Source organism: Elephantulus edwardii, unplaced genomic scaffold (genome assembly GCF_000299155.1).
Source record: "Elephantulus edwardii isolate Elephantulus edwardi_28Jun2011 unplaced genomic scaffold, EleEdw1.0 scaffold00103, whole genome shotgun sequence".
Taxonomy (NCBI): Eukaryota; Metazoa; Chordata; class Mammalia; order Macroscelidea; family Macroscelididae; genus Elephantulus; species Elephantulus edwardii.
In genome coordinates this window covers 36,448-61,031 of record NW_006399853.1, presented here as the reverse complement: position 1 = coordinate 61,031, position 24,584 = coordinate 36,448, and the positions used below count along the sequence as shown (strand labels likewise).

Genomic DNA, 24,584 nt, shown 5'->3' with positions numbered 1-24,584 from the left:
TCTGACCTATGTGATTCTGAGTCTGACAGTTAAGAAAGGAAGACTAAAAGGTGAAATCAATTGCTTTGTATTTAAACTCTAGGTTGTTTCATTTTAAAACTGCTTTGCATAATACACAGAAGGAGTATTTATACTTTGTTTTATGTGCAAGGCACCTCATAAAACTGGGTAAGTACACAGCCTAGGTAACCAAGTCACATGATTTTACCTACCATTTGCTTCTCCATGAGTTTTTTAAGAAACTCTATGTAAATTTTCAAAAGCCACAGCTCACAAAAAATGGTGTAACCAAAAAGAAACTAAATTTCTTTAATGTTTTTGTTAGTATACAATCCGGAAATAAAAAGGAAGAGACCATTATAGTTCCATAAGTCTTAAACAATGGTCAAGACAGCAAAAAAAGTAAGGAAAATATGAATAAAACATACATGACCTATGCAAGTCAAAGAGGGAGAGTAACTGTAAAGTCATTTTTCATCCTACCTCTATCATAGGGTAGATCTTCAAAGAAAATATGTTTACCCACCTCCTCCCTTTTCTTTAATAGGAAAGAAACATTTGGATAGTCATTTAACACCTGCTTAGTGAATGGAAGTAAGTACTGTATTAGAAATCCACCACTGTCTTGACTGAAATTAGAACAGGATATAACACTGCATGAACAGTAATTTTACAGATGCTAACAAGGCTTTCTTGAAAATACTATTAAATGTAAAACTCAAATATGCTTAGGACCTGCATTCAAATAACACTAAAGTCTACTGTTCCATACATGCAGCTGGTAAGCTTCACTTAATCTTCCTTCCTAATAATTTCAATGTGAAGACATGTCAAAGGTGAGCTACCAAAGGAATTCAATAGCTAAAAGCATTTCTAAGATTGTAAAACCTCTTATTTACTATATTCTATAGATGAGACTTTATTATCAGTTCAAAACCTATAAAGTGCTTTACAACCAATCATTCTTAATACCGCATTTAGGTAAGTTTTTATATATAGGTTTCACGAACCAATATGATTTTTCTTGAAATATTCTTTATATATCAGCAATATGCTGCCTTCACATATAGAGATCTTTCAGAAAACTCAGAAGAAAAAAGTTACCCATAAAACTCTGGAAAATCAAAATCTCCTCTTCAATATGGCATGACACAATGCTAATAAGATCTATTAAATGCCATAGTTTACAGAAATTACCAATCATATTATAAATCTCTTCAAAGATGAGAATTCACCCCTTACAGATCATTTAAACCTCATTTGTCTTGTACTATGACATCGCAAGGCTGCCTTTATAGCACACAGAAGCAGATACTTCAAACATTACTGAAAAGCAGACCCTTATACCAATGGAATCTAGAACGAGCATATTTCTAACACACTTTGTGTAGCTTAGGGGTGAATTAAGAGTAAAGTTTTGCAAAAGCATCTTTTCAATACAAGTGACAACTCAGTATAGAAAAATGTGCAACACAGCTAACTAGCTTATCATGCACTGTTTCAGAGAAATGAAAAACAGTGAACTAGTGCTGTAGGAGGAACAGAAGTTACTGGAAAACTTAAACAAAAGACAGAACATATTTCAGACACCAAAAGCTCAGTGCAGTGACTCGATAATAAAGCAAGGTGCCTATTCCTGAGGAGAACATAGTAATAGTGCTCAACAGTGAGTATTCAACCTACGCGGTGCTAAGAAGGCAATGATGGGAGTTCAGGTAATGTGTTACAGAGAATAAGTTGGGAGAAATTCCATCACTTAAAAATAATCTTGTCCCTATCATTAACCACTGAAGTATTTTTTTTGCAGATGTGCTAAAGTGCACTGGAAACCTCAGAAGGGTTTTTTTAATTGGCTGTGTCTTGTTAATAGACTGCAGTCTTCAAATTTACACAGAGCTGCAGGTCTCCTGGATTTTCTCACGTGTCACTCATCTAACTGAGCCTGACAGCTGAGAAATGCCATCAGGTGCTTTACAGTCAGTTTAAAAAACATCCTCTACCTGGTATCTCTGCAGTGATTGTCTTGCTGCTCCCTGAAACCTCTTCATCATCATCTGACGAGCTGGTGCTTGAGTCACAAGTCAGGTCACTATCGCTGGTGCTGCTGTCCTGCAGCACGTTGTACTTCTTTCTCGCGGCAGCCTCTCGCTTCTGTCGCAGCAGCCTGATTCTTTCTTTGTGCTTTTGGCTCCGATGACCTTTCACCTTGGCAACGCGGCCGTTCTGTTTATCACTGGATTGCCGGTTTTTCTTGGCAGCCATGGTGGATGTTTCACTTTCAGATCGGGATCGTCTAGACTTGCGCCCAATGGTGGCACCAGGCACTCCAGAAGGGTCTCCCTCTACTGCCGTTTCTGCCTGGGAGGGTTCGTTCTCTTCTGCAGAAGACAGTGTATCCGAGTCGGCCAGGTGGCCACTCGAGGAGGGGGAAAGCATGCAGTGGTTGGAGGAGTCACTCTCATAAACTCGGCCCGTTGTCGGTTTGTCACTCTCAGTGGATGCTAACTGAGACTCAGAAGAGTCCCTTCTCAGTTCCATTAACAAGCAAGGCATTGAAGAAAGAACTGTAGAATCTGCAACGCCATCTTTCTGACCTTGAGGCTCCAGTTCTACAGACCCATCTTCCTCCTTGGCTGTCTCTTGCTCAGATGTTTTGGGTGGGACTTCAGACTCAATGAGTTCTTCGACTTTTCCCACTGCCTCCTCCATCTTCATTTCAGAACTGAATTAAATCATGGAGCAGTCTAGGAGATTATTTCCAAGATGCAACAGGAAGGCAACCTGTATAAAAACACACAAAATCAATACACAGAAATGGCAGATGTTTTTCATCAATACAACATGTTTATCTACCTCACTGGACTGGCAAGATCTTTAAAATGTAACATTTCTGTTATCTGCTTGATTAAGAGTCAAATTCATAAAGAATACTGTTGTTATTGTTGTGTACCAGAGTGGGAATCAAGCCACAGCTGGCCTTCTGGCCCGTTTTAAGAGGCAGTTAATCACATGGGAGGAGAGTGCCCATTCTTCTCCTGTGGCCTGGAACCACGAGCCTTCGGGATTGCAGCACAGCCTCTTGCCACTAGGCAGCCAGAGCTCAAAAAGGGTACTGGTGTTGCTGTTGTTGATTGCTGTCAAGCTGAGCACAACTTATAGCGACCCTATGAACAAAAGACCTGAAGCCTTTGTATAACTACCATCATTTCTCCAAGTTCACAGAGTTTCCAGAATATGTGGTTTAGGAAGTGGATGCCACTCCTGCTTCCAAACCTATCTTAAATTGGGAGCTCCACCAAACACTGTCCACCATGGGCAGCCATTATAGCATTTGTTGCCCTCCCCCCAATGGCACAAGGTTCAGCATCACAGCAAATCCAGAGTAAGTATGACAAACTCCACTTAAGATTGTGTTGGCTTTCAAAAATACATCTTTTATCATTAGTAATATTTAGTGCATGACATGAATTTAAAAGGACCGAATCCATTGCCACTGAGTTGGGTCTAGCTCTTTGGGGTCTTGCAGGATAAAACAGAACTGCCCCACATGCTGCACATCCGTAATGGAACAGGCTGCAGTCAGCGGTTTCAGATGATTGACTGCCAGTGGATCACCAGGGCTCCTTCATGGACTGGCGACAAAGGTGACATTTATTACATTTACTGACAAGTTGGGGACTACACGTAGATTCAAACCTGCCTGCCATTCTCTTCAACAAGAGTTGTTCTAAAAAGGCAATGAGATGAGAGGCCTGAATCTGTTAGTTCCCTCAGCCCTTCCTAGTTGCCACACACTTCTCACTATGATTAATGTAAATCAAGTATTAAAACTTTTGGCTTGTTTCATAAACAACAGTAACTAAACATAACTTCTCTGATAATGCAGGAAGTCTAGGGAGTTAACCAAAAACTCCATACACACATTATCCACCTAAGAAGCTGACTTTGGCACTCTGATGGTGTAGTGCATTACAGGTTTCACTGCTTACCAAAAGGTCAATGACTCCAATCCAGCTGCTCCATGAGGTAAAGATGGGCAGTCTCCTCCCATAAAGATTTACAGCCTCTGAAACTAGATAGAAGTCACACTATGAGTTGTCATCAACGGGTAGCAGTGGGATTTTTGCTGACTTTAGAACCTAGTGTCTGTTCTGCCTCTGCAGAGTTTGAGATGCAAATTCACTTTACCAAGAAGACAAAGACATGATCTTTAATCACAAGAGATATGACCTATTTATTTAATTCAGGTTCTAATAACTAGTGCATTTTGCAAGAGGATGCTAAGAAATATTCCAGATACCCTGTAGATGTGGCATAAATGGTAGCAGCTATTATGACATTTCAAAGTCACAGGCAGACACAAACATTAAGCTAGAAGACAAACTAAATCTGGTGCAATAAGTCATCTCTGTCATTTCATTCCATCATTCTACTGCAATCATCCATAAATTACAACAAATAGAAACTATTTGAAAATACTATAATTTCTCTAACATGCCAAGCCCACTTTCTGATTATTACAAACACAAAAATTCTATATGCTTAAATGTTTTCAATGTTTGTTTTCATAAGTTGATTAAACAGGGATCTTGATCAAGTTTTCTATTTTAAAAAAATTTTTTTTAAATTTAAACCTATTACTAATTTCAGTAAAAATTTACAGAGACTTTGGATATCCATTCATTCACTGTTGCACATTTCTCCCCTCCCAAACCTGCCCCCCAGAACACTACCTTCTTGGAAAAGTAAAAGACAAATTCTTTCATTGTTTTACAAACCCTCCCCCAGGTCCACTCCACCATGCAGCCTTTGCTTTAGACTCCTGTCGTGACAAAAATACCTAATCACATATCTCTTTTAAACAGTTTTCTCCCTTATCTGTTTCAGTGCAGTATACATTATTGAACCCATCTTTCTCAGTCTCTCCCAAACCCCAAGGTCAGTCCTGTTTTAAAACAGTGGCACCATGCAGTATTTATCCTTTTGTGACTGGGATACTTCACTCAGCATAATGTCCTCCAGAGTCACCCATTTTGAATAATACTGCATGAGTTCCTTGTTTTTTAATGCATTATAGTATTCCATTATGTGAATATATCACAACTTCTCTATCCATTCATTTGTTGATGGGCAATTAGGTTGTTTCCAACTCCTTGCTATTGTGAACAAATCTCCAATAAACATGGGTGTGCATATATGTGCTTGGATGTCAGTTATGGTCTCTTTGGGGTATATTCCCAGTAGTGGAATTGCTGGGTCAAATGGTATCTCTATTTGCAACTTTTTGAGAAAGTGCCATACCACCTTCCACAGTGGTTGCACCATTTTACACTCCCACTAACAGTGAATAAGGGTTCCAGTCTCTCCACAACCTCGCCAGCATTTGATGCTTTGATCAAGTTTTCTTATCACACCCAAGTAAACCAGACACTGATGGTACTGAAAACACTTAATAAAAAAAAACAACAAAACACTTAATAACTTTAAAATGATCTCCGTGTAGTCTACTTTACTGCATTTGCATCATAGCTAATTTTTCAATTAAATGAAAATAAGCAAGAATGTTATTGCTAGCACCATCCCCAAGGACTGCAACACCTCTGACAGCCAACAGAGGGAGTACAAGTTAAACTAACTGCCAGTGTCATAAATGAACCCAATGCAGTAAAATGACAAAATAAATCATTTATACTTAAGCTGTGACATAGAATACTCCTGTTAGCTATAAGGACTAAACTCAAGTCTTTCTAAATTAATAAAATGAGGGCTGATCTTTCTGTAGGGAATATATATACTGGAAGAGATTTTGTTAAAAGTTGAAATATCTTTGGAAAAAATACTTCATTTAAAAACCTCAACATCAGTCCTACAACAGGTACTTAAAGGTTTCAAATAATTTTTGAAAACAGAAGACAATCTTTTCAAAGCATGTAACATCAGGATAAAAAGTAAAGTTGTTAAAATGAACATAAAAACCTTGTTTTTTTAGGAAAAAGTTGTGTGTACAACACAAATGAACACAGGTATTATTGTAAAAAAGGAAAATAAACCTCAAATATGAAAATATCTAAAGGCTTTCAATGACACAATTTACCTTTCATTTAAAATTCCTTAAATTTAATTGTTGAGACATAGTAATTTCTGCTGCCTAAATTAAGTGGCCAGAATTACAGTTAAAAACACTTATGTATTTCAAAGATAATTACATAAGACTGACATAAACCATACACAGGACACCAGTCAGCTCACCACAGAATGCAACAGTCAGCTCATCATAGCATGCCCATATAAAGAACACTGGGTAAGTAAGAACCAAAAAAAAAATAAAATAAAATAAAAATATAAGTGCATTATAAATGCCAGGGTACCAGCTTTGCGCAGCGGCAATATAGTAGCCAGTAAAGTCTACCTGAAGTGTGATTATTGCTAATTGAAAACTTTTCCTAATAAATGTCAGGGTATGTGTGGTTTTGCAAAAACAGCAACACCACAAAAGGAGAAGTGGAACTGCAAATGCCGGGAGTGATTAGGTGTAACCAATTAGGTGTAACCAATCACTTAATGGTCATAGGTTCTCTTGTACAGTGGTCTCATGGGAAAATCAACTGGCATATAGAGTTTTATAAAGTTTGTATTCTCTCTCCCAGGACAGTGATAATATCTGGGGTCTTACAAGTTTATGAAAGGCCATCTAAAACACAACCATTTGTCATTTGTCATCTAGAATAAAAGAAAAATCTGGAAACCCAGGAATCAGAAGGCAATGAACTACAGGGCTGATCGTCTCCGTGAACCACTGCCTCTTTCACCTGAAGACCAGAAAACCTAGACTGTGCCAAGTGTCCACTACTGAACACTACGGTCAAAAACACTATAGATGAATCCTGATGATAAATAGGAAGAAAATAAGGGACAGAACTTGAAGTTCTTAATGAATCCGGACTTACTAGACCTACTAAGGCTGGACAAGTCCCAAAGACTACTACGGCCCTAGACTGTTCTTCAAAATTCTAATTTAGACTATCCCCTGAAGTCACCTTTAAAGTAACCATTCTGCCCAAAGAATAAAGACTGTTGCCCTTGAGTAGAGTCAACCACTACTGGTCAGTGGAAGGGCAGGGAGATTAAATAAGTGGAAGTGAAACTACCAGAACAGAAATTGTGAGAATGTTAACACAATGTGACAAATGTAACCAATATCACTGATCATTATGTCTAGAAACAGAGTAGAAGGAGAGCAGGACTTGCTGTGCATATCTTTACCAAAAATACAATTAGATAAGAAAAGAAAAAAAATCTTAAAGGCTTATTACACGATTTGTGTAAATAAAGAACAAAATTATGTTCATTATGAGTCTATCCATAGATGTTACAGAATCTCTGAAAGGATACATACACAAATAATAACATTTTGTGTAAAAAAAGGTAGTGAGTGAAGAAAAAGAAGTGAGTTTTTTTTCTTGTATGTTTCTATGTACATTTAAGAAATGTACAAAATTTAAGAAATTTTTGTATTCTACATTATGAGCAAGTACTATTTCTTCTCAAATCCACCGTGGCATAAAAGTTCTGAAGGAAATGGAGATATGCTTCTTCTGACTATGACACTAGACTATTATTTAGGTGAGTTTGGTCAGTGCATGTGACTACATTTACCCCATGCAGTGGGATTCTGTCATAACTAAGAGTGTTGTCACAGCAGTGGGAATAACAACAGCTCCAACAGAACTCCCTGGAGCAGAATAAAAATGAAGCACCTTAATCACAGAAGGAAAAGACATCATCATGCACAAGCCAAGCCAAAATCACTACCATCAAGTTATTTCCAGCTGGCGGTGCCCCTCCACTCACTGACTTCTCAGGACTGTAACTCTAACCTAGACAAGACTGCTTCATCTTTATTCGGCGGAGTGGCCTGTGGTTTAAAGTGCTGATAATTTCCATCTGCAGGACTTAGCCTACAATACTACCAGTGTTCCTTTTTTATATACAAAGATAAAATGAATCTCAAATAACCAATTATTTATGGCTTTAGATTAGGGGGAAAAAAATCAGTGGGTTCTTCAGGTAGGAGTAATCAAATAGTTGGAGGTGGGAAATGTTAAAACTACTAACTGGAAAAGAGATCTTACAAATGAGATAAAAGGTTCAACCCTCTGGTTTCATAATCTCAGTGAATTGGCATTGAAGTGCACAATATACAGTACCCAGCAATTATTCTATTCAACTCAACTCAATTCATGGTCATTGAGGAGGAACTGACTCCTAGCTGACTTCACTGAGTTTCTGAGGCTGTAAATCACACAGGAGGAGACTGCCCATCTTTCTTCCGAGGAACTGCCGGTACATTCAAACTGCCAGAGTGCATGGCCTTTAGGATGGCAGCACAACTCCCAAGAGACTATGCCACCAGAGAGAGCCCCCTTATTGGTCCTAGTAAAGCAACATTTTCTCCAATGCTCTTCTCGCCAAACAAAAACCAGCTCCCTTCTACATGGGTGTGAGTACTGGAGCCTGCTCCCTTTCTCTAGATCCTTATAATATCAGTTATTCCTTGGCTTTCATCAATTTCTCATACCAAACTGGATCAATCCTTCCTTCCTTCTTCCTTCCATTTTAAACTTGTCCTTCCATCTAGTACTTAACATCACAGCTCCCTTCCAAGTACTCCCCTAGCTTCCTAAACTTCTTTCACAGTCAATCTCAGTCCTTGGAGAAGGACGTCATGCTTGGGAGGTTCAGTGACGGGGGTAATCGGGATGGATGTGTTGGAGATGGTGAGATTGGCACAGGACAGAGCAGGGTTTAGAGATGTTGTACATAGGGTCACTGTGAGTCGCAAGAAACTCGACGGCACATAACAAATAACAACCCCCATCCTTACTCCCTTCCAATATGACACTGCTTCTGTCAAACCAGTGAACAGTTATAACCAACAGAAAGGCAGAAAGTGGCTTGTGGGTCAAAGGGCACTTTGTATGAAACTGAGATTATAGAAGAGTTGCACTTACTGGAAACTGACAAGATCTAAATCAGTCCTACTCAAAGTATTGCCTACCACATAGGAAAAAGTTACGTTGGGTGAAAGGAAAAAGGGAGCCAACATAAATCCACTGTACTCAGATGCTACACTTAGCAAAGACTTCAAATCTGTTTTCATAGTATTTTCACAAGCAAAAAAAATGTTTAAAATTTTAAAGTATGATATCAGCAAGTCAACAAATATAAAACCTCAATAAGGAGACAAATATTTTAAAGTACCCATGAAAATTCTCTACAAGAAATCATCAACAAATGCAAGATGGCAGAAAAATCCATGACTCTGACGATGAATCAACAGAAATGGCTCAACCTAAAGAAAACAGACATAAAAGAATGAAGGAAAAATTAAACAAAAAAATCAAGAGTACCAAGCACAATATGTAATGGAAATATCAGACAGAAAAGGTGAAAAATGCAGAGAAATAAAACTAGTCAAAACTGCCTATTAAATCTGATGAAAAACATTATAAATACAATGTTTATAAAATCAAGAGGGGCTGGTCCACGGGAAAGGACATCATACTTGGAAAAGTAGAGGGTCAAAGAATGAGAGGAAGACCCTCAAAGAGATGAACTGAAACAGTGGCTGTAAATAGCAGAGATTGTGAAGACAGTTCAGGATGGGGTGGGGTTTCCTTCTGTTGTACACAGGGCCATTATGAGTCACTATGAGCCAGCTTGATGACACTTAACAATACTGTGTAAGAAGACATAGCTTAGAGTCAGAAACAAACAGGTCGGCAGGAAACGATGAAAGAAGATATACTTATGCACTCAGCAAGAAAGAAAAAGAGAGCTAAAATGTTTAAAAATAAGACAAGAGACTTTAATAAATACTACTAGAAATAAAAAAGAGAAACATTACATAATGACAAAAAGAATAGTATACCAGAAAGATAAAGAATTCTAAAAATATATATAAAAATAGGCAAAATTGATAGAATTAAAAAACTTAACACTAATAGAGATTTTAATACTTACTCTAAACGGATACAACTAGACAAAGACATAATGTAGAAGACCATCATCAAACTCAACCTACCTGCCTTAGAACAGTCCACACAACAAATTGCAGTAGGCACTTTTCCCCCAAGTACATATTAGGAATTCTACTGAGAGGGAAAAAACAAAACCCAAATAAACAACACTGAGAGCCATAAAACAAGTCTCAATAAATTTAAAAGGGTTGAGGGAGCTCTGGGGGCCTACTGACAAGAAGCTGCGCTGCAACCCTGAAGGCTCACAGTTTGAATCCACCAGATGCTACAATGGAAAAAGAGAGGCAATCTCCTAATGCCAGTCAGAGCCAACTCAACCAACTCAACAGTATACAACAACAAAAAGGGGGGGGGGGGGGAATTAAGAGGGTTAAAATCATAAATGTATGTTTTCAAGTTAAAACAGAATTAAATAAAAATTAGGAAAGGAAAAAATACCCAGGAAATCTCCAAATATTTGCAAATTAAACACTTCTAAGAACAAACAGCTCAAAGATGAAATCAGAAGATTATGAGCTAAGGGAAAACAAACAAAATACATCAAAGTCCATAAAATGTAGCAAAAAGAATGCACAAAAATGTATGACTTCTGCAGTGTTAGCTTAAAAGCTGACTTTTCTAGCCATTATATTAGCCCCTTCTGGTCGACATATACCTTAAGAGCAGACAAAGGATCTTGCAAATCATCAAGAGCTGTGGGAGTAGGGAAAGAGAGTGCATCCCACATGGAGCAACAAGACCTGAGGGTGATTGGAGCAAGACCCTGGTGAGAGTGAGACCCTGGTGATGGATAGACTGCGGCAATGCTGTGGAGAAACTATTCTAAGGTCAAAACCAGAGAAGCCCTGGGATAAAGGCCACAATTTAAAGTTTTGCTATTCTTGCCAGATGATGGAAGAAAAAGCTGAATGCTAAACTAAAACCAGAGCGTGGACTAATTGAGAAATAGTGCTTTGGGACAACTGGGCTAAAACCTGGGCTTGCCAAGTGATATTCTTTGCCTTCCCCACTCTTCAAGTTACTCATGGTTCCACAACTGGGAGTAAAATCTATGAGTCAACAATGAATAAATGAACCTCTTGCTGCTAGTGTGGCTCTAGAGACACCACAGGGATTGACTACAGGCTCTTTATCTGTTTTCTGCTCTGGGGCAGTGAGGGGCTACTATGCTATTCTCACTCTTTCTGGACCTTTCAGAGAGACACTCAAACCCTTGCCCCTCTATGTCCCATTTTCTGCTCTCTAGCCAGCCTGTTCAGACACTACTTTAGAAAAAGAAAAATGTAAAGCCTCCAATCCATTACCTAAACATTTACGTCTAAGCTATTAACTATGTAGAGGCATTTGACTGTGTGGATTATAACAAATAATGGCTAATATTGAGAAGAACAGGAATGCCGGAACACATAACTATACTCACACAAAACTTACACCTTAAAAAAAAAAAACACCATAAGGAGGCTCTGGTGGCGTAGTGGCAAGGTGCTGCACTGCAATCCCAGAGATATGCGGTTCAAATCCACCAGATGCTCTGCTGGAAAAGGAGGGAGCCATCTCCTCCTGTACCAGTCAGATCTGATTTGACGGTACACGTAAAAAATAATACAATAAAAATTTTTTAAAAGAAAAAAAACACCAACCCTTACACCTAGACCAAGAGGATATTGTACGGACAAATTATTGGTTGCTATTTGCCATCAAATCATAACTGACCCACAGTAGAGCTTCCAGTGGCTTTTCAAAGGCAGTAAATCACATGAGAGGAGATTGCTCAATCTTCTCCCACAAAGCATCTAGTGGATTCAAACCACTTACTTTTGGGATTTCAGTACAGCTTCTTACCACTAGGCCACCAGAGTGCCCAAAGAGAATACTGAACGGTTTGAAATTTAGAAAGGTGTCAGGGCTATAATCCCTCTCTACACCTATTCAATCTGTATGTTGAGCAAATTATTTGAGAAACTGGACTTTGAAAGAGAATGTAGCACCAGGATCAAAGGAAAAATCATTAATAGCCTACATTATGCAAAAGAGACAACCTTGCTTATTTAAAGTGAGGAGGACTTGAAGCAGAAGATCAAACACTGAACGTTTCAATGTCAAGAAAAAAAAATTCTCACCACTGAAATGATAGGCAACATCATGATAGGTAGAAAAAAAAAAGACTGAAAGTGTCAATTACTTCATTACTTGGATTCCCAATCAATACCCTTAGTACTAGCAGTTCAGACAGAGATCAGGAGACAGACACATTGCACTGAGAATACCTACAGTCAGGGACCTCTCCAAATCATTGAGGAGTAATGATGTCAGTTTACGGACTGAGGTACATCTGACTCAGGTCATGGTTTTTTCCAGTCACTAGCTTGCCTCTGCCCAGCTTTCTGCCAGTCAAGCTCCTTTACACCCACTCTGCGTGGCCTGCAGAACGAATGCCGCATGGTTTTGTCTTCAGTGTTACCTGAGAAGATGGGCGGGGAGTGTGATGGACCCTTTAGCTGCCCAGCTTTCTGCCCAGAGGAATGTCTATCTGTGTTTCATTGACTATGTGGACCATAACAAACTGTGGCTGACTGAGAAGAATGGGAATCCCAGAACACTTGATTGTTCTAAGGCGAAACCTATACTTGGACCAGGAGGCAGTCGTCATAACAGAGCAAGGGAACACTGCATGGTTCAAAACTGAGAAGGGTGTATGCCAGGGATGCGTCCTATCTCCATACCTTTTCAACCTGTATGTAGAACAGATTATCCGGGAGGCTGGGCTCTATGAGGAGAAATGTGGGGTCAAGATTGGTGGACGATTTATCAACAATCTGCATTATGCAGATGACACAACCCTGCTTGCTGAAACTGAAGAGGACCTGAAGCACCTGCTGCAGAGGGTCAAGGACTGCAGCCTCCAATATGGATTGAGGTTCAATATCAAGAAGTCAGAGATTCTCACCACTGGACCAACTGGCAGCATCAGGATGGACGGTGAAGAGACTGAGATTGTACACAGCTTTAGTTTCCTTGGCTCCATAGTCAACACTCTTGGCACCAGTAGCCAGGAAATTAAAAGGTGCATTGCCATGGGAAAGTCTGCTGTTAGGAACCTCTCCAAAATACTGAAGAGCAATGGTGTCTCTCTGGAGACTAAGGTGCATTTGATACAGGCCATGGTCTTCGCAATCACTTGTTATGCATCAGAGAGTTGGACAATGACCAAGGAGGACAGAAGGAGAAATGATGCCTTTAAGCTGTGTGTGGAGTAGAGTACTGAGAATACCATGGACTGCTAGGAAAACAAACAGATTCGTCCTGGAAAGGGTTAAACTGGGTGGCTCTTGGAGGCAAGGATTCTGAGGCTCCGTCTAACATACTTTAGACATGTTGTGAGAAGAGACCGGTCCTTGGAGAAGGACGTCATGCTTGGGAGGGTGGAGGGACAGCGCAGGAGGGGAAGGCCCTCTATGAGGTGGACTGATTCAGTGACTGGGATAATTGGGATGGGAGTGTCAGAGTCAGTGCAATTGGCACAGGACAGAGCAGAGTTTAGGGCTGTTGTACACAGGGTTGCTATGAGTCTCAAGCAACTCGATGGCACATAACAACAACAACAAGCTTTGCCTCTGCAAGCTGGACAAGGAATAAGGATGACAGAAGAAGAACTGATGCCTTTGAGCTGTGATGTTGGAGAAGAGTATGGAATATCCCATCGGCCACCAAAAGAACAAACAGACATAAGAAGGTTCAGTCAGAATGCTCCCTGGAGGCAAACACAACAAAGATCTGTCTCAAATACTTTGTGCACATTGCTGTTGTTTGTTTTGTTGTTCTTAAGTGCCGTCGAGTCGTAGGGGACTCATAGCAACCCTATGAACGAAAGTCCTGGACACCCGTATAACTTTCCTCTTTCCTCCAGATTCACAGGATTTCCAGAGGCAAGCTATTATGGAAGTGGATGAGTTCCACCAAACACTGTCCACCATGAGTAGCCAATCTCGTGTTTGACTCCAGTGACACAGTGTTTGGCTTCATAGCAATCACAAGTTACCTCTGTACAGCAAGTGGACAGACATACCAGGTTACACGACCTAGAAGAATGTTTCACCAAAACCAATAAAGGCAGGCCTGAGGGACGTGGAGTAGGGTCACCCACTTTAGGCTTGGGAGCATGATTTTCTGTCCGCTAGGCCAACTGTGCTCACGCGCTCTGCCCCCCCCCCACTGCTGTTGTTGTCGTCAAGGATCGTCGAGTCATAGGCGACTCATAGCGACCTTATGAACGAAAGTCCTGGACATCATGTTTGGGAAGATGGAGTAGAGGGAGAACCTCAACCTGGTGGAATGACACAGTGACTGCAGAAATGGATTCAAGTATGTCAGAGATTGTGAGATGGCACAGGATAGGACAGAGTTCAGATTTTTTGTTCACAGGGTCACTGTGAGTTGTACTCAATAACAACTAACTTATGATACTTGAAACAGTAAAAGTCAAATCAGAAAACAGAAAGGAAATACTAGATAGTAAATAAGAATAAATTATAGAAACAGGAGAGAAATAGTGCAGAGGGGGAGGGGAAAAACAGTAAAATCAAAAGTTTTCTTACTTTGAAAAGATAAACAAGACTGACAAATCTTTAGGTATACTTATGTCATTAAGAGGTGCAAACTGCTTAAGGACTCGGCCAACAACCACAAAGTTTTGTTGGTTCAATTCACTCACAGGCACCTCAGAAACAAGGCCTGGCAATCTACTTCTGAAAGGTCACAGCCCAGCGAAGCCTGTGGAACACAGTCTACTCTGATACACATGGTGTCCATCAATCAGAATGAACAGTAATCGAGATGATTTCTGGAGTTTTGTTTTTAAGCTGGATGGTTTAGAAGAGACTCTGGCACCAGGACTATCATTGCTGATGTTAGAAGAAAGTTGGCTGAAAGCCGAGAGTATCAGAAGGATGTCCATTTGTGTTTTATTGATTATACAAAAGCATTTGACTGTGCGGATCATAACAAATTGTGGCTAACATTGAGGAATGGGAATCCCAAAACACTTAATGGTGCTCTCGACTTAGACCGAGAAGCTACTGTCCAAAGAGAACAAGGGAATATTGCATGGTTCAAAATCAAGAAACCCGAGTGAGCGAGGAATGTATCCCTTCTCCATAACTTTGCAATCTATATGCTGAACAGATCATTTGAGAAATTGACTTTATGATGTAGAATGTAGCATCAGGATCAGAAGACGACTTATCAACAAGCAGAGGACACAACTTTACTTGCTGAAAGTGAGAAGGACTTGAAACTCTTGCTGCTGGAGAACAAAGTTTACACCCTTCAATACAGATTATAAATCCACAACAAGAAAACAAAAATCCTCACCACTAGGCCAATAGGCAACATCATGACAGATGGAGTAAAGATAACTGTCAACAATTTCATCTTACTTGAACCCACAATCAATGTCCATGGTACCAGCAAGTCAAGAAATAAAGACAAATTCCATTGGGAAAATCTGCTTTCTGGAATCTCTCCAAAGCACTAAAAGAGCAATGATACCAGTTTAAAAACTAAGGTGCACCTGACCCAAGTCTTGGTCTTCTCAACTATTTGCTACGCAACTGAAGAACAGAAGAAGAATCATTTGAGTTGTGGAAAAAGCACTGAATATCCCATGAACTGCCAAAAGAACAAACAGATCTGTCTGGAGAAAGTGATAGTGCTCCCTGAAACCAGAGAGTGCTGCTTGGAAGTAAGGAAGATGAAACTCCACCTGACTTACTCTGGGCATTTGGTTAGGAGAGGTCTTTCCCTGAATAAGGACATCAAGCTGGGGAAGGTAAAAAAGTCATTGTAAGAATATAAGACCCTCAATGAGATGGAGTGACACAACGACTGCAGCAATGAGCAAGTATTCAGAAATTATGAGGATAGCATGGGACGGAGCAGGGTTCAGATTCGTTATTCACAGAATCACTATGACTTATAGTTGATTCAATGGCACCTAACAACAACAAGCACCAAGGCGGGTGGAAGGTAAGGGAAGAGACACATAACCATTCAAATTGAGGAACAGAAAAGTAGAAACTGCCACCAAAACTTTCAGAAAATTAAAGCTATTACAGAACGATATTATAATTTTATACTACAAACTAGATAAGGTACACAAAATGGACAAAGCCCTAGAAAGACAAAAATTACAGAAACTGACTAATGGAGAAGTAGAGAAATAGAGTATCTGAATAACACAAATGCTAATTAAAGAAATCGCATTAATAACATAAAACCTTTTTTAAAGTTCATGCCTAAAACATCCTGATGAATTTTACCAAATAATTAATAAGGAAATAATTCTATGAGGCTAATATTCTCCTGATATCAAAGCAGAAAAAGATATCACTAGAAAAGAAAATCAGGAACCAATAGCCCTAGTGAACATAAATGCAAAAAAAACAACTTTAAAAGCCCACAACATTAGTAAACTGTTAAGGCTTGAATAACATCCTCCAAGATAGATATGTTGAGTTCTAAACCCTCCCAGCTATGAAGGTAATACTGTTTGGAAAAAAAGGCTTTGAAGATGTTAAATTACATTAACAAGGGGTCCTCTCTGAAGTAGGATGAGTCCTAATTTAACCTGAGTGGCGCTCTGATACAGAACCAAAGTGACAGATAGGAAAGAGGATCATGTGAGGATGGGGCTTCACAGAAGCTTTAAACTGAAACATCCAAAGCTGTGAGACCAACATCCAAAGCTCTGAGACCAGAAAGTAACTTCCTCTAGAGCCTTTGAAGAGAGCACATCCCTGCTGATACCCTGGATCCAGACTATTATGGCTCAGAAATGTGAAAAATTTCTATTGTTTAAAGCCACTTCCAGTGGCAGAGTTTTGTGATGGCAATTCTAGGAAACTAACTCAACTCACTGCCTTCTAGACTGAATCAAATCACAGCTGACCCTCCAGTAAGTTTCTGATCTGGTTTCTCTCTCATTCTTGCAAAGTTAGAGGAAGAGAAACACTTTCCTGAGGCCATTTTTACAATTAACAGAATTATTGAATAATGAGATGTGTGAAGTCAAGTTCATCTTACAAGTAATATGTTCTATTTTATTTCCTTTATTCCTATGGAAAGACTTTAGCAACAACTGGCACAGTTACCTTTAAACCCAAACACTGATCCAAAAAGGATATTAGGAATTAAGTATAAAGATGGCAATGCAAACTTCTGTCCCATAAACTCTATAACAGTTAAGAAAACGGTAACTAAATTATCTGATTGCCATCTTTAGGGTTCTCATAAGTTTCTAACCTCTTCACAGCAGTGACGTTGCCTAATATGTTTTTTTAGATAGTGTTATCAGAAGCAAGTCCAGTGTCTGGCATTTAAAAAAAAAAGGCAAGTAAACGTCTTCTGAATAAATGAATGCTTGACCTTCACATTGAAAGCACAGCATCCCACTCTGTACCCCAAAGTACCTTACAATATTTATATTTCTGGTTATAGTTATCCTTTACTAAATTGTGAGTACTTAAGTAAGGACTGTGTTTTAAGTATCCCCTAAAACTCAGCAGAATGGCTGTCAAAGTTAGTGTTTAATGTTTAATTAATGAATCAATTACTTACTCATAAATGAGATTAACATACTATCAGTAAAGGCAGATTTAAGAAATAACTGAAAGAGCAGAAAAGCCTTCAAGATAGATAAAAGCAGCTTCAAGAGAAAAATGGGTCTGAAAAACACTCAATGGAACATCATCAATAGGTAGTAACAGAATATGCCCAGGTTGAAAAAGCCAAGTGAACAGAAATGAGCCTTTAACAAATTTCAAAAGATAAATGAACCAACTGAGTTGCTTCAGTGTGAAAACTAGTATGGGGTGGAGAGGATAAAGACAGACATACAACACATAGAAGACAGCTTTCTTCTTACAGCGCTTCTCTTAGACAGTTAAAAACTTCCTGTAGACTTAAAAATGTAAGACAGGGCCATGATTAATGGGATCTTACCTAAGTCCAACCACTACAGGAAACTCTGTTACTTGGGGTTTTGACACAGAAATGCAAAAAATCACTAAGCATTCAACATAAGTGGAGCTGATCTCTCTTTTTTTTTAATGTCTGTTTTACCCCTTGTTAGTAACAATCATAAACTAAACATCTACAAGGCACAACATTTCCATTAAAATTAATAAAAATGCAGTGTTTTTCCTGACAAACGTAATTGAAATTCTTTGCTATTACAAGTTTACTCTGTTGCCACAGGCACTTTCCGTTGAAACCACAACTTGATACCAGACACTGACACAAGAGCCAATGAAACAATACTCTTTTTAAGCAAGATTCTGCGCGACAGTCATGTAAAACAGGCATCGCTGCCCTAAAACAATTGAAAAGCATAGTAGTTAATGGTTCAAATAGGTTAGCATACACTGTATTAAATATGGCTTCTATTTAAACAATAAAAGAACTTTAAAGGGGTCAATGTCTTTATGACAAAAAAGAACGTTTCTGCCCAGAAGAGTTAAATGCACTATGTACCCTGTCACAGAAATTTAAACTTAAAAAAAAAAGAGGCAGAGGTGATTCTATTTTCTTGCAATGCAGGATTAGTCCAAACAGGGCACCTCTACTGTTTTACCTAATCCAGAGTCAAATAACAAAGGACTAGAGTTAAATCAATCTCTCTTTGGAAAACACTGCATATGTAACTATGCCTGGACCACAACTTACTAAGCAAAAACTAAAGTACATAAAGAAAAAAGAATGATAAGTTCACTATCAGGGAAGACTTCCAGGATTAACTGGGGGGGGAGAAGGGAAGTAGGAAGAACAAGCAGATGAGGGTGTAAAATTCACTGCTATTGTATAACAATTGAAAAAAAAATTGTACTTGTGTATTTAATTTAAACAATCTAAAAAGGAAACAAGAAGTTACCAACAGTTGTTATTTGTGGAGTGAAAAAGTATAAGGACAGAGGACTAGAATAGTGCTCAAATTTACTGCCATCAAGTTACTTCTAATTCACAGTGAAGGATGATGGTGCAGTAATTAATTACTCAATATGGTGCTTCTAATCCACAATCTTTATAATTCCCACACAATGACAGCATGAGACTACACAAATAAAGTGTTTGTGGTCCACCAAAAGAGATGGACAGGAATGCAAAGTGTGTGGAACCCTAACAAGGGCTACAGTCAGTTCTGCCATCCAATGAAGGTTCAAAGAACTCAATCCTAGAGAGAAGGAGGCATCCACCCTTGCTACCTTTAGAAGAGGCAGGCATGGAGTTTACCTCCTTTGGACCCAGGATTTCTGCAGTGAGATCCTCCCCGACCCAGGAGGCACTGAACCAGAGAAGCGACAGCAAGCATGGCAGAAATCCACAGCAACAGAACCAAGAAGACCTGTGCAATAGAGCACAATGCACTATGGGCTTCCTAGTCTTCAGATCCTCAGTGGGGTGTTCCAGGAACTTGGTGGAGCTAAAAAGATACATATTCCAGAGTAAAGCAGAGGCCAGGCCAAGTGGCCAAGAACTAAGAACCAAGAGATGCCTGCCAATAGACACAGCCAAGACGTCCAGACCTCCTAAGCTAGATTCTCCAAAGAAATCAATGAAGTTCACAAAGAGCAAGTTGTTGGTGATGTGGTTAAGTGCGGTCAAGTCAAATACAACTCATAGCAGCCCTATGAGAACACCTAAACTCTGCCCTATCCGGCACTATCCTTATCACCCTCGATGCACTCAAGCCCATTGCCACAGACTCTGTGGCACCCTCAATTTTACTGAGGGTCTTCCTCCCTTTTGCTGACCCTTCCACTTTCCAAGCATGATATCCCTTTCCAAGGAATAGCCACTCCAAATAACATGCCCAAAGTATGTGAGATGCTGTGCTTGCATTTTCTCCAAGGCAGATTTGTTATTTTGGCAGTCCGTGGGATATTCAGTACTCTTCTCCAGTACCACAGCTCAAAGGCATTCTCTTGGCATTTTTATTCATCACTGTCCAGTTGTCAGATGCATAGCAGGTGACCAGAAAGACTATGGCTTGGATCAGGGAGCTCTGGTGGTAGCAACTGTACTGTAATCCCACAGGCTTGCAGTTTGAATTTATCAGCTGTTCCATTGAAGAAAGAAGAGCAATCTCCTCTTACGAAATAAACTGTCTCTAAAAACCTACTGGAAGGTCAGCTATGGGTTGGCTTTGACTCAACAGTACACCACCACAACAACAACAATATGGCTCACATCAGTCACATTTTAAACTGTTCTTCTGGATCTGTTCAGAGGTCCCTCATGGCACACTTTCCCAATACATCTCTTGATGACTGCTGGTACCAAGGGTGTTAGTGGTACGAAGGAAGTGGCTTAGTGGTAAGGAATTGTGCTGCCAGTGCAATGTTCAAACTCCCCAGCAATTCTGCAGGAGAAATATGGGCAATCTCTCGTGAAATGTATCACCTCTGAGAGCCTGCGGGAGGGTTAGCGATGGGCCAATTTGAACTTGAAAGTACAAAAAGCAAGAGACTATATCAAGGAAATGGCTCACGTGCTTGCAGAAGGGTGCTGAATATCCCCTGGACTTCCAAAAGAACAAACAGGTAGGTCTTGAAGAAAGTGCAACCAGAATGTTCCTTGTATGGTGAAGCTTTGTCTCACATATTTTGGACATGTTACTAAAGAGAGGCTATTCCTTGAGGCATCATGCTTGGAAAGGTGGAGGGTCAGCAAAAGGGAGGAAGACCCTCAACAAGATGGACTGACACAATCTGCAACACTGGACTCAAATGTGTCAAGGATGATAAGGATGGTGCAGGGAAGGTCAGAGTACAGATTTACTATTCACTGGGTCACTATGAATCATACTCTACTTCACTTAACAATTTAGGAATCTGCCTTGGGCTAGTCTTTATCTTGATCTTCTCTCCCTCTTAAAGTTCAGTGAGAAAGTCTGATCATCATGCCATTTTTACAGGTGACATTTTGATTGTCAGGTTAAATTTCTGTTGACTTTGAGTATTATACTGTTTTAAGATATAACTCAATGGGATCAAACTGACAACTGCAATTTAACAGATTAGATAGAAACCCTGCATGACAATGAGTTTATGGTAAGGTGGTGGTTGTTGTGCTTAGATGCTGTCAGGTCCACTCACAGGGACCCTATGAACAACAGATGTGAACCCTGTCCTAACCTGGTTGAGGGTCTTCCTCTCCTTTGCCGACCCTCTACCCTTCCCAACATCATGTCCTTCTCCAAGGACTAGCATCTCCTAGCAGTATGTCTCAAGTATGTTAGGCGAAGCCTCATCATTCTTGCCTCCAAAAAGCACTCTGACTGCAACCTCTCCAAGACATATCTATTCATTTTCTTGGCCGTCCAAGGAATGTTCAGTGCTCTTCTCCAACACCACAGCTCAAAGGCATCAATTTTTTTTCTGTCATCCTTACTCACTGGCCAGGTCTCAGAAGCACAGCTAGTAGTTGGAAAGACCATGGCCTGAATCAGACACACCTTCACCCTCAAACTGACATCACTACTCCTCAATAATTTGGAAAGTTCCCCTAACTGCAGATTTTCCCATTACAATGCGTCTCCTTATTTCCTGACTGATCATACCAATGGTGTTAATTGTGGATCCAAGCAAGATGAAGTTGTTGACAGTTTCAATCTCCTCTCCACCCACAGCAAAGTATTGTAATGGAATGTGCAGAGAACTGAAATTGGAGAAAAAAAGGAAAGAACTCACTCTGCATTTCTCAAGCTGAAAGAAATGAAAAACAAATTTAGGCCTCATGTTGCAATGTTGAAAGATGTTATGGGCAATGTAGGCATCAAAAGAAAATGGAGGGAATACACAGAGTCACTGTACCAGAAAGAATTGATTTGACACTGAAAAATTTCAGGAAGTACCATATGAAAAGGAGCCAACAGTAATAAAAAGAGGAAGCAGAATTTGCATTAAAGGCATTGGCAAAAAAAAATAAGGCCCCAGGAATCGAGAGGCTGTCAATTGACTTGTTTCAATTAACAGATACAGCCTTGGATACACTCACCAGTCTATGCTAGGAAATTTGGAGGACAGTTTTCTAGCCAACAGATTGGAAGAGGTCTATATTTGCTCCTATTCCCAAGAAGGGTGATCCAACAGAATGTGGAAATTATCGAACAGTATCATTGATATCATACGCTGGCACAAATAGTGCTGAAAAACTCATACAGAATAGAGGGCAAATATTCAACACCAAATTAGGGGGAATAATATAAGCGGACTGATGCTACCAACTTCAAGATTTACTATAAAGCACAGTTACACACTTAAAAAAGGATGAATAGATAAACAGAACAGATATAGATCCACATAAACAAGTGGTACAAAGGCAATTCATTGGAAAACAGATAGTACTTTCAATTAATGATGACAACGATATACAAAGAGAATGAGAATCAAAGGATAAGTTAACTCAAAATGGAACATACATCTAAATGTAAAACTATAAAACTAGGGGGAGAAAACATAACAGAAAATCTAGATGACTTTCGATTTGGCAGTGAGCTTTTAGATACAATACCAAAAGTACAAGCAGTGAGTGAAAAATTGCTAAATTAGACTTTTATTATTATTAATTTTAATGAAAATTTACAGAGACTTTGAATTTCCATTCCTTCATTGTTGCACTCTTCTCCCTGCCCACACCTCACACCCTCCACCCCAGTTCATTTTTCTCTTTGAAAAGTAAAAGAAAAATTCTTTCATTGTTATACAATCCCTCCCCTAAGGTCCACACCACTATACAGGCTTCGTTCTGGACTCCTGTCATGACAATAGACCTAACATATCCCTTTTTAAACAGTTTTCTCCTTCATGTTTTTCAATGCAGTATACATTATTTATCCCATATTTCTCCGTCTCCCTTCAACCCTGATGTCAGTCCCGTTTTACAACAGTGGCACTATGCAGTATTTGTCCTTTTGTGACTGAGATATTTCACTCAGCATAATGTCCTCCAGGGTCACCCATTTTGAATAATATTGCATGAGTTCCTTGTTTTTCAATGCAACATAGTATACCATTGTGTGAATATACCACAGCTTCTCTATCCATTCATTTGCTGGTAGGCATTTAGGTCGTTTCTAACTCTGTGCTGTGTGCATATATCTGCTTGTGTGGCAGTTATGGTTTCTTTGGGGTATATTCCCAGTAGTGGAATTGCTGGGTCAAACGGTATTTCTATTTACAACCTTTTTTTTTTGTGGTCTGACTGGTACAGGAGAAGATTGTCCCTCCTTCTCCAGCAGAGCATCGGGTGGATTCGAACTGCACACCTCTGGGATTGCAGTGCAGCTTCTTGCCACTAGGCCACTAGAGCTCACCCTATTTGCAACTTTTTGAGAAAGCGCTATACTGCCTTTCATAGTGGTTGTACCATTTTACACTTCCACCAACAGTGAATAAGGGTTCCAGTTCTCCAAAACCTCACCAGCATTTGTTGTTTGCTGCTCTGTTGAATTTTGCTATTCTTACTAGGGTGAGATGATATTTCATAGTTGTTCTGATTTGCATTTCTCTTAGAGCTAGGGATTTTGAACATTTCTTCATGTGTTTGTTGGCCATCTGAATGTCTTCTTTGGGGAAATGTCTGTTCATATCCTGTGTCCATTTTTCAATTAGACTGTTTATCTTGTTGTGGTTAAATTGGACTTTTCAATGAAGAAACAGCTTGCTCTGTAAAATCACATTTCAGACAATCAAAAGTTCTGAAATACATCTAATCTTCACTTTAAAACAAAATAATAGTACACACTTTGCCTGGTCCTACTTTCATTTCTACCAACAAACTTTAAGTACTGTCTCAAGTCAACAAATTATGGGTAACAATGAATAGGAATCCCAAAAAACACTTAGTTGGGGGTGGGGGGTATAAAGGAAATGGGAAAGATTCAACGGGGATCTGGAAATAAAAGGTAACGAAAGGCATGGTTTAATTATGATTGATTTTATAAAACATAATGAATGAGAATGATTGTGTGAAATACCGTGAATGAAGGCTTGTATAGATAGACCAATAAGCAGATGTCCAAACAAAAAAGGAACATGCTTTAAAATCAGGAAAGATATGCATCAGGATTGTATATGTTCTCCGTATCTATGCAAATCTGGACCTGAGAAATCATCTGAGAAGCTGAAGTATCTGAAGAATGTGCCATCATGACTGGAGGAAGACTCAACAGCTTCATTGTACAGATGACACAACCTTGCTTACAGAAGACAAAGAAGACTTAAAGCACTTTTGCAGAAAATCAAAAACTACAGCCTTCAGGCGAGCTCTGGTGGCCTAGTGGCAAGAAGCTGCACTGCAATCCCAGAGGTCCATGGTTCAAAGCCACCAGATGCTCTGCTGAAGAAGGAGGAACAATTTCCTCCTGTACCAGTCAGATCTAATCTGGCAGTACACACACACAAATAAGAAAATAAAATAAATTTAAAAAAAAAAAACAAACTACAGCCTTCAATATAGACTGTATTTCAACAAGATTGTTGTTGTTGT

The 24,584-nt window shown here is 39.5% G+C and overlaps 1 protein-coding gene across 2 annotated transcripts in view; it reads right to left on the bottom strand.

Annotated features, from left to right (window-relative positions):
- The window catches only part of LOC102864745 (chromosome unknown open reading frame, human C18orf25), a 92,594-nt gene that overhangs the window by 46,697 nt on the left and 21,313 nt on the right, over positions 1-24,584 (bottom strand). The window contains exon 2 of one of the 2 annotated variants that reach the window (XM_006891686.1): positions 2,001-2,781. In XM_006891686.1, coding sequence (XP_006891748.1) covers positions 2,001-2,715 — 715 coding nt within the window. In that variant the 5' untranslated portion in view covers positions 2,716-2,781. Of the gene's footprint in view, positions 1-2,000; positions 2,782-24,584 lie in introns of those variants that run through there. The other variant, XM_006891685.1, reaches the window with a different exon arrangement.